Raw genomic sequence first — 10,719 nt, 5'->3', positions numbered from 1 at the left:
CAACAATGGATGGAAACAATATAAGAGGGAGAGAAGGAAGAGGATGAGTAAGAGGAGGTGAACAAGCAGGAAGAGGATGAGGACAAGCAAGAGCAAGGTGTGGAGAATTGTCAAGGCTGGATCTGCTTTTGGGTTTTTCCCTTCGCCTGCAGAGACGACATTGTCTGAGATTTGAAGAAACTCCTCTGGCCGGACCAACATGAAGACATGATGCTGAAGCAGAATAAAATGTCTCTCACTGACCTTGATTCTGCAGTTGCACAACTCTTCTGAGTGTACTTTACAGTAACATGCTTTTCATTTAGAGTTTTTTTACTGTAACCTTTTTGGCTTTTGCAGTTGGGTCACATTTTCACAGTATACAAGTGGTGAATATACAAACACGGATAAGGCCTACTATTCAATATTCAGTACAATACTATACTTGCAGTGGATATACAGTATATAATTTATTCACCTTACTACTGTAAGTTGTCATTACTATATTTTTTACGTAATTGCAAAATTTGTTTACTTTGTTACAATATACTTTTTTTTCTGTAACTGCATGCTTTGGATTCTGTGTTCTACATTTTTTGATGTAGTGTCTAATGAATGATCTCTAGTGTTAATAATTTTGACTCGCTGTGTGTATGATCTGAGATCATTGTTTGATTCTGAGCACAGATAAAATGGTTTTGTGGCAATTGTTTGATTTTGCCAGAAGAGTCAGAGGTTCTGTGGATGTGGTTTGAAAATTTGGTTTTGTGTTTAAGGTTTTGAGAAAGTGAGTAATGGTTTCAAGAAATGTGTTTTAGCAATTCAGAAAAACTGGAACATTAATGACAGACGACAGCAGGAATATTAGGCTACTGTCACTTTAAGACCGAATAAACACACATCCGGTTTCTTTCTCAACTGTTCACTGACGGGTGTATAGACGGGTATACAGACGGGTGTATAGACGGGTGTATAAGTGAGTGTACAGACGGGTGTATAGACGGGTGTATAAGTGAGTGTATAGACGGGTGTATAAGTGAGTGTACAGACGGGTGTATAGACGGGTGTATAAGTGAGTGTACAGACGGGCGTATAGACGGGTGTACAGACGGGTGTATAAGTGAGTGTACAGACGGGTGTATAGACGGGTGTATAAGTGAGTGTACAGACGGGCGTATAGACGGGTGTACAGACGGGTGTATAAGTGAGTGTACAGACGGGTGTATAAGCGGATGTACAGACGGGTGTACAGACGGGTGTATAAGTGAGTGTACAGACGGGCGTATAGACGGGTGTACAGACGGGTGTATAAGTGAGTGTACAGACGGGTGTATAAGCGGATGTACAGACGGGTGTATAGACGGGTGTATAAGTGAGTGTACAGACGGGTGTATAGACGGGTGTATAAGTGAGTGTATAGACGGGTGTATAAGTGAGTGTACAGACGGGTGTATAGACGGGTGTATAAGTGAGTGTACAGACGGGCGTATAGACGGGTGTACAGACGGGTGTATAAGTGAGTGTACAGACGGGTGTATAGACGGGTGTACAGACGGGTGTATAGACGGGTGTATAAGTGAGTGTACAGACGGGCGTATAGACGGGTGTACAGACGGGTGTATAAGTGAGTGTACAGACGGGTGTATAGACGGGTGTATAAGTGAGTGTACAGACAGGCGTATAGACGGGTGTACAGACGGGTGTATAAGCGGGTGTATAGACAGGTGTACAGACGGGTGTATAAGTGAGTGTACAGACGGGTGTATAGACGGGTGTACAGACGGGTGTACAAGCGGGTGTTTGGACGGGTGTACAGACGGGTGTATAGACGGGTGTACAGACTGGTGTATAAGTGGGTGTATAGACGGGTGTACAGACGGGTGAATAAGTGGGTGTACAGACAGGTGTACAGACGGGTGTATAAGTGGGTGTATAGACGGGTGTACAGACGGGTGTATAAGCGGGTGTACAGACGGGTGTACAGACGGGTGTATAGACGGGTGTATAAGCGGGTGTACAGACGGGTGTATAAGCGGATGTACAGACGGGTGTACAGACGGGTGTATAGACGGGTGTATAAGCGGATGTATAGACGGGTGTATAGACGGGTGTATAAGTGGGTGTATAGACGGGTGTACAGACGGGTGTATAAGTGGGTGTATAGACGGGTGTATAAGCGGGTGTATAAGCGGGTGTACAGACGGGTGTACAGACGGGTGTATAGACGGGTGTATAAGCGGGTGTATAGACGGGTGTACAGACGGGTGTATAAGTGGGTGTATAGACGGGTGTACAGACGGGTGTATAAGCGGGTGTACAGACGGGTGTACAGACGGGTGTATAGACGGGTGTATAAGCGGGTGTACAGACGGGTGTATAAGCGGATGTACAGACGGGTGTACAGACGGGTGTACAGACGGGTGTATAAGTGAGTGTACAGACGGGCGTATAGACGGGTGTACAGACGGGTGTATAAGTGAGTGTACAGACGGGTGTACAGACGGGTGTATAGACGGGTGTATAAGCGGGTGTACAGACGGGTGTTTAAGCGGGTGTACAGACGGGTGTACAAACGGGTGTATAGACGGGTGTATAAGCGGGTGTACAGACGGGTGTACAGACGGGTGTACAGACGGGTGTACAGACGGGTGTATAAGCGGGTGTACAGACGGGTGTTTAAGTGGGTGTACAGACGGGTGTACAAACGGGTGTATAGACGGGTGTATAAGCGGGTGTACAGACGGGTGTACAGACGGGTGTATAGACGGGTGTACAGACGGGTGTACAGATGGGTGTATAGCCGGGCGTATAGACGGATGTATAGACTGGCGTATAGACGGATGTATAGACGGGTGTATAGACGGGTGTATAAGCGGGCGTACAGACGGGCATATAGACGGGTGTTTAGACATGATTTTGTGTTTATGTCTCCGTTCAAGGGCAAGGAAACACAAAAGAGAAATCAATTTGGTGGTCGAGAGCTGTCTGAAACACACCTCTCTCTCTCTCTCTCTCTCTCTCTCTCTCTCTCTCTCTCTCTCTCTCACTCTCTCTCTCTCACACGAGCTTCAGATATGTGTGTGTGTGTGTGTGTGTGTTCCTGCAGGCCTGGAGCTCCTGTACCAGCCTGAGGTTGTTCGCCTCTACCTGTCGCTCCTCAAACTGAGCCAGAACCAGAACACCCTGGAGGCGGCAGCCGGAGCGCTGCAGAACCTGTGTGCCGGACACTGGGCTGTGAGTGTGTGTGTGTGTGTGTGTGTGCCGGACACTGGGCCGTGATTGGACCACAACACCACCTTTAATACGAGTGAGAGAGTGTGTGTGTGTGTGTGTGTGTGTGTGTGTGTGTGTGTGTGTGTGTGTGTGTGTGTGTGTGTGTACAATATCTTATGGAATTTTACTCATCTAGTAAATGCATCTTGATTTAAGAATTTTTAGATATTTGGATTGGAAACAAGGCAAAAATACTAAGTAAGAAAAGCATTTTTTGCAGCGTGACGCTTATTATTTCACTTTTGCTGTGAAAGGGTCTTTACATTTGCCCAAAAATATAACTTTTTGTTATAAAAATTAAAACAACCCCAGCCCAGGTGAAAAAGAGTAACACAAAAGCAACATGACACATTACTTTTCTAAAACAGTAAGTAACTTCCTGCTCATGATGAGTGTGTTGTTGTGCAGTGGTCGAGCTACATCCGTGTGACGGTGCGTAAGGAGAAGGGTCTGCCGGTGCTGGTGGAGCTGCTGCACTCCGACGCAGATAAAGTGGTGCGAGCCATCGCCATCGCACTCAGAAACCTGGCCATCGACCACAAGAACAAAGATCTCATCGGTAAGACCTTTACTTTGACTTTACTCTCCAGCAGAACCTGTGCGATGATGATGATGATGATGATGATGATGATGATGATGATGATGATGATGATGATGAAGGGGAAGACAGTCCAGCACTCTGGGCAAAATAGGAATATGTCGTCCCCAACGTTAAAATTTTTAAGAAAAAAAAGGCAATTTATCACATATTGACCCCTGTTGTTGTCCTACTGTTAGTTTAAAGCTGCAGTCGGCAAGTCTGGCAGATTGAGGGGACTTAGCCAAAATTCAGAATGTTTACAACTCTCATGCCCCTCCCCCACTACCAGCGAGCACCCTCCCATCGAGTTCGCGCTCGTCAGTGCGTGTGCACCAGATTTTCTGTGAACGCGTCCGTCTCTTCGGCATCGATCAACACCATGGACTCGGAGGTAGGCTGCCCTGGCTAATCTATCAATAGATAGCATGTAGGGTTAATGTAGCATTTACATATTAGATGGCAATAACCGAGGAATGGAAGCTTATTAGTAGATTTTCTTTCCGCCATCACGCTTCGTACAATCCAACACACCTGCGAACTTCAGGCGATCACCTGCGACCTCACACAGCCCTGCGCTGATTGGACCAGAAGAACCGGGAGCGGTGGATTTTTGCAAAACAAATAACAGGCTCCAGGTTGAGGTAGAGGTGCGGGTTTTTTTCTGAAACCGGCTGATTTATGTTCTTCTGTCAGAGCATAGTGTCGGTTTCAGTGAATATGATCAAAAAAATCTCGCAGACTGCAGCTTTAACTGCTTCTATTATTCTTCACTTTGGATAAAAGCTAAATGATTAAATGTAAATGTGAATGAGGCTGACATCATCATCTGTGTGGCCGAATCAGGGAGCTTCGCCATGAGGGATCTGGTCAGTAATCTTCCCTGTGGACAACAGAGACCCGCCAAAAACCTGGAGGGAGACACGGTGGTGGCCATCCTGAACACGATCCTGGAGATCGTCTCGGAGAACCTGGAGAACGCCAGATTCCTCATCCAGGGACAGGGAATACAGAAGCTGGTGTCAATCAACAAAACAAGGTGACAAACCGCATCACATCTGAGTAAAGCTGTTCAGTCAGACCAGAAATTATTCGGACACCAGATTTTATTATATTTTTTTACTAGTGACACTATAGTTCATTTCTGTAAGTGAGGAGAGCAAAATAAAGTAAACTGTGACGTATTATACCCAAATATTCTTCATACAGCGACTACCACTCTAGTGTTGTCGGGATAATTCCGGTTCGCGTGGCTTAAGGCCAGACAAGTAGTTTGTTGAGGGTTGATTTGTAGGGAAGGACTACACACCTGTGCACACATATTCACATGCTCACACCTATAGACTGAACTCGTAATACACATGTGCACGCCATCAGCGTTCTCACTGGTTTGTGTTTTTGAAGTTAAAACGGTGTCGTGTTAGCGGCCCCTAAGTTAATAACTAATGATCGTTGCGACGGAAGTGAATCAATCAAACTAACTTTATCTGGACAATAACTTTATTTTAGAGCTGCTATAAAGCCAAAACACTTTACTTTAATTTCCTGTTATCACTGTAAAGCTGCTTTGGAACAATCTACATTGTTAAAATCGCTGTATAAATGAAGATGACTTGACTTGACAACCAGTAAAATTTATAAATATTTGGGAGCAAAAATGATTGGGACACTTTGAGCTGATCATGTTTTGCTGAAGTGTGTTTTCTTTAATTGCTAATGCTCTTTTTACACACAGACTGAACACAATGAAGCATTGCTTGGTGATTGGTTGAGCTAAACTGGTATTATCTAATTGTGTAGTTAAATTTAACAGCTGACAGATATTCAACATAATTCATGTGTGAGACAGTCTAACAGAAGGACGGACAAAACCAGTCAAATATCAACTGAGTTCTACTCATATTTTATTACCATTCTCTAAACTATAGCGAATAAACTGTGATAATGTGAGAAATGTTGAAGGTGTCTGAATAAGTTTTGGTTTGACTGTAGTTTCTTTTGGATGAATTGCTTATATGTTGATGTTTGAAACCCGATCTATCTATCTATCTATGTATCAATTTATCTATCTATCTATCCATCTATCTATCTATCTATCTATCTATCTATCTATCTATCTATCTATCTATCTATCTATCTATCTATCTATCTATCTATCTATCTATCTATCTATCTATCTATCTATCTATCTATCTATCTATCTATCTATCTATCTATCTATCTTGTCAGCCAATCAGTGCGCGAGAACAAAGCAGCGTCACACATCTTGCAGAGCGTCTGGGCCTATAAGGATCTCCGACACACACTGTTCAAGGCCGGCTGGAACAAAACACACTTCAAGGTAACAGTAGGGTCGTGACAACAACTGCATAACCACGGTAATGACATGCCTACCACGGTGTTGAGGTCATCACCGTATTTTTTTAATACAGTTTTTTTTATTCGCTTTGGTACTATTTTCACAAGTAAGGTGTACATTTTCAAAACTCTTAGTACAAAAATCCAAACTGATCACACTTGTAACACAGCTAGTCATTCTTTCAAAACCTGATGTAATGCTTTCAGTCAGTTGCACATGTTTTCAGTCCACATAATCATTGTTTCAAACACAAGATTATTGTAATATGTAATGAGAACATTTGGTTTAATCACAGAAACACAACAGTATGATCTTCTTTCAATTTAGTACTTTTAACAATCAGCTCATTCAACAGCAAACAATGCAAGATACATATTTCAAATCACCGTTTTTGCTGAATTAATTACAGTAATACAGGCTATGCCACATTAGAAAATACACGTGCATAACCTAACTTATGTAATTTTATCCATGTTTGTAATAGTATCTATCCAGTGTGTTATCAAAAGGTGTGATGAAGCTCAGCCATGATGTTCTGTGCTAGAACAGAGTTTGCTGGCAATGAATACAGTAAATGATTTTGACTATTTGACTGAATATACTGTAGTGGACCTTTACAGATGAAGGTTGAGTTACAGTAATGTAACAGCCATGTCTCTACCATGTTTACAGTATCACATAGCATACATACTGTAATGTAAAATGCTGTATTTGATGCCATCTGTCTCCCTTCTACTGATGCTTCTCTGATCAATCTAATGTTTTACAGTCATTGACTGTCTCCTCTCCCTTATACTCTATTCTGCTTTACAGTATTTGCACAAATGGCAAATTTCTCTGTATCTCTCTCTCTCACACACACACACACACACACACACACACACACACACACATGCGTGTTCACACACTTTGAACAAGATGGAGGTTATTATCTATAAATCACTTATGTTAAAATAATTCATTACATTTGGTTTTCCATATCAGAAATTGCAAACAAGTTCTATAGAAACTGTATATAGAATCAATATCTATTGAAATCTATAGGTGTACCAAATGATTCATTGATTAACCATTAAGATCAGTTGGATTAAATAATAGACAAATGTATTAAACTGAACAAGAAGAGATGCAAATCAAAAGTTTGGTAGTAAGAGCTTTATGAAAGGCAGTGACTGTGAATGAAACATGTATGTAGATGAAACACTTATTTTGTGTTGTGGAAAGGATACTTTGTGATTTTGTGTATTGTACTAACACAATTGAAAACATAATGAAATGTTTGAAAAAAGTGCACTTTTGATGATCTGTTGTGATATTAGCACTAAGAGTTTGGAAAATGTGCACCTAACTTGTGAAAATAGTACCAAAGCGAATAAAAAAAACTGTAATTTCAAGAACATGCATTCTTGATCATAAGTCATAGATTAAATATAAAAGCCTGATTTGTTGCTTCTTCACTGCGGTAAGAAACAAATTCATACGTCACAGCCCTATAACAGCGTTTCATCTCTTGCTGACTTCACTGCCGTACTTTCATGTTCATGTTGTGCTGATGATGAGTATCGGTCTGGTGTTTCAGCCAGCCGTCTCCGGCCTGCCCAAGAAGCAGAAGAACGCCAAGCAGGGGAGCGATGACATCACACTGCCCTTAATGGAGAAAAACCAAGGTCATTGATTGGCATTTTCTGAATTGTATTCATGAGAATGAGAAAAATGCTTCTCTTCCACGAGCCTTTCTGTCATGTCATGGCATATAAGTTTGAGACAAAGGCGGCCTTTGCGATTCAGACGCCCGTTTCAAGGAAACAGATGGTATTGGGATATGTAATCTCTTATTTTACTTTTAATGGTCTATTTATGAACGTATTCTGTCTCTTTAACCAGAACTATTCTTTACAATCACAACTGAAAACAAAAACAGCATTCAATCTCAAATAATACTAAATCCACCAGTAGGTGGCGGCAAATCACTGTCTTAACGAGTCAGTCGTTGAATCGTTCACTCAAGTGATTCATTCAGGGACAAAGCAGAAGTGAGTGACTGAGTCGTCGAGTCATTCATTAGAACGATTCGTTCAAAAAATAATAAATTATGTGTCTATGTGGTGTTTTTAATCTGCTTTAAGACAAAGCATGTGTAAATTCATAAGTCGACAGCATTGCTGAGTATTTTCTCCTTAAAACTGCAGTGAACCAAAGACAGTCTCAAAAACACGCTTTGAAATCGCTGGTGTTTCTGACGTCACAAACTACCTTGTAACCAATCAGATCAAGTGAGTGAGTGGAGGCGGGGCTCATTTGCATATTCATAGAACCGCGCATACTAAATTAGGCTGTCGAGTCATATTCAAGATATTTTAAGGGATGAAGACATTTTGTTCAAGGAAAAAATGCCTAAATACGTCATTTTGGCAATTAAAGACGAGTTTTAAGGGATAAGATTATTGAGTACAGGGGGACTCTTTATATTTGGTGGCATTTTTGCCCCAAGCCCCGTTAATTTCCGACCTTGGCATGTGCGTGCGCAGCTTGATGCGAGGTTGTTTTTCGAGGTCTGTTTCAAGTTAAATGGGTATTCAAAGGCCGCCACTGTTTCATGCACTTTAATGCAGTGTTGTGTTCTGCTGTTCCAGATGGATACTGCTCCGTTGATCAGGCCGAGAGAGCCGGAGACGCTCCGTGTCACATGATCGAACGAGAAACTTTTCAGGTCAATGCTCATGTTGTGTCCTGTAGCAATAGAGGTTATGTGCTGACGTCACTTTCCCGCGGGAACACACTCCCTCAGCCGGACTGAGTGGCAGAAGAGCTGTGGAGTGACTGGAGTTAATAGAGGAAACTGTGAAAACGCCAGTAAAACACACGATTACCAGTTTAAACTAAAGGTTGGACTCGATATAGTGTTCCTTACAACTTACCACAGATCCAGTGATCATGGATATTGACAAAAAGCAGGAATCGTGTTTCCTGACATTTATATGAGCCTGATTTCAACACCGGGGAAATAAATAAAGTGAATTTGCCTGTGAACGCTTTATATAAACACAATATAGGTCTAAATCCATGTGATCATTCATATCAATGTTATATATATCATCATATCGTCCAGCACTAAAACTGGTGTAGTTTTTAGTCAGTGTTTATTTAAAAACATCCAATTATGCAGAATATACGATGGTAAATATTGAATTGATGAGTTGTCAATACAATATATAACAATACAATATTGTTGAATAACCTAGAATACTGTCTAAGACTTGATGGCTGCTCTGTTAAGTCTTCGTCGTCGGTTAGGAACCTGGGTGTGTGTGTGTGTGTGTGTGTGTGTGTGTGTGTGTGTGTGTGTGTGTGTGCTCTTTGATACCAATCTTTCATTTGAAAGTCACGTGTCTAGTATCTGTATCTAAATTACGCCATATGCTCTCATTGACAAATGCGGAACAATTAGTTCATGCGTTCATGACCTCAAGGCTAGATTACTGTAATACTCTACTGGGTGGTTGCCCTGCACGCTTAATAAACAAACTACAGCTGGTTCAAAACGCAGCAGCTCGAGTTCTTACCAGAACCAGGAAGTATGACCATATTAGCCCGGTTCTGTCAACACTGCACTGGCTCCCTATTAAACATCGTATACATTTTAAAATATTGCTGATTACTTACAAAGCACTAAATGGTTTAGCTCCGCAGTGCTTGAGCGAGCTCTTAACGCATTATAGTCCTTCAAGTATAAAAATATACCTCCGATTTTTTGCCAAATCTGTATATTCAGTCAATCTCAAAGTTCTTTCCCTTTTTAGATGTTGCATGTGTTTTTCGCAGCATTCACGCTGAAAATAAATGCTGCCACTCAGTGCCTCAGTGTTTCTGCCACTCAGTGTTTCTGCCACTCATTCTGTGTAACCGCAGTCAGTCGACGTCACACGCATACACTCAATATGCTAAAATACATTCAGAACACCATAATAATGACACTATTAATAATGAGACCTTTTATATATACAGTAGTGTCCGGCCTAGGAACATTACCATCATCACTCTTCATGCAAATATTATTAAAAATGTGTTAAAGATTATCCCTATTTTGATGGTTTAAACAGCAGTCTCCCCTCGGGACGTCATGTACAGTATGTGTGTATGAAGCTGCTGTCGACTGTGTTTCAGGGTGTGAATGATAAGAGGCCTTTCATCAGGACCAGCAGGCCCGCGGTGGGTTTAGTGGAGCGAACGCCTCAACCACTCGACTCATGGGTCTGATCCGGCTCACGGTAAACCACATCATCACACACATCATCGCTTCAGCTTCTCTGCATGTGTCATAAAGAGCCAGAAAGAGAAGTTGCTGGGTTTTCAATCTCCAAATATGATTATTTCTGTGTGACAGACCCCATATAAACACCCAATTTATCCACTGAAAAATTACTAGGGGTGTAACGAGGCCCTCGTGTCACGATTCGATACATATCACGATTCTGAACTCACAATACCATATTATTGCGATACTCCAAGACACATGATAAAAGGTTAACAA

At 41.8% G+C, this 10,719-nt stretch overlaps 1 protein-coding gene across 1 annotated transcript in view; it reads left to right on the top strand.

Annotated features, from left to right (window-relative positions):
- arvcfa (ARVCF delta catenin family member a) overlaps positions 1-10,445 on the top strand; it is a gene marked incomplete at both ends in the record, with an annotated part of 39,202 nt that extends 28,757 nt beyond the window's left edge. The window contains 7 exons of the mRNA XM_081353961.1: positions 3,086-3,213; positions 3,661-3,811; positions 4,676-4,868; positions 6,059-6,170; positions 7,768-7,855; positions 8,822-8,898; positions 10,353-10,445. Coding sequence (XP_081210087.1) covers positions 3,086-3,213; positions 3,661-3,811; positions 4,676-4,868; positions 6,059-6,170; positions 7,768-7,855; positions 8,822-8,898; positions 10,353-10,445 — 842 coding nt within the window. The remainder of the gene's footprint in view (positions 1-3,085; positions 3,214-3,660; positions 3,812-4,675; positions 4,869-6,058; positions 6,171-7,767; positions 7,856-8,821; positions 8,899-10,352) is intronic.
- Between the last annotated feature and the right edge of the window lie 274 nt (positions 10,446-10,719).

Source organism: Scardinius erythrophthalmus (assembly GCF_964197995.2).
Source record: "Scardinius erythrophthalmus genome assembly, chromosome: 23".
NCBI classification, from domain to species: domain Eukaryota; kingdom Metazoa; phylum Chordata; class Actinopteri; order Cypriniformes; family Leuciscidae; genus Scardinius; species Scardinius erythrophthalmus.
This window is presented reverse-complemented; position numbering and strand designations above follow the sequence as displayed.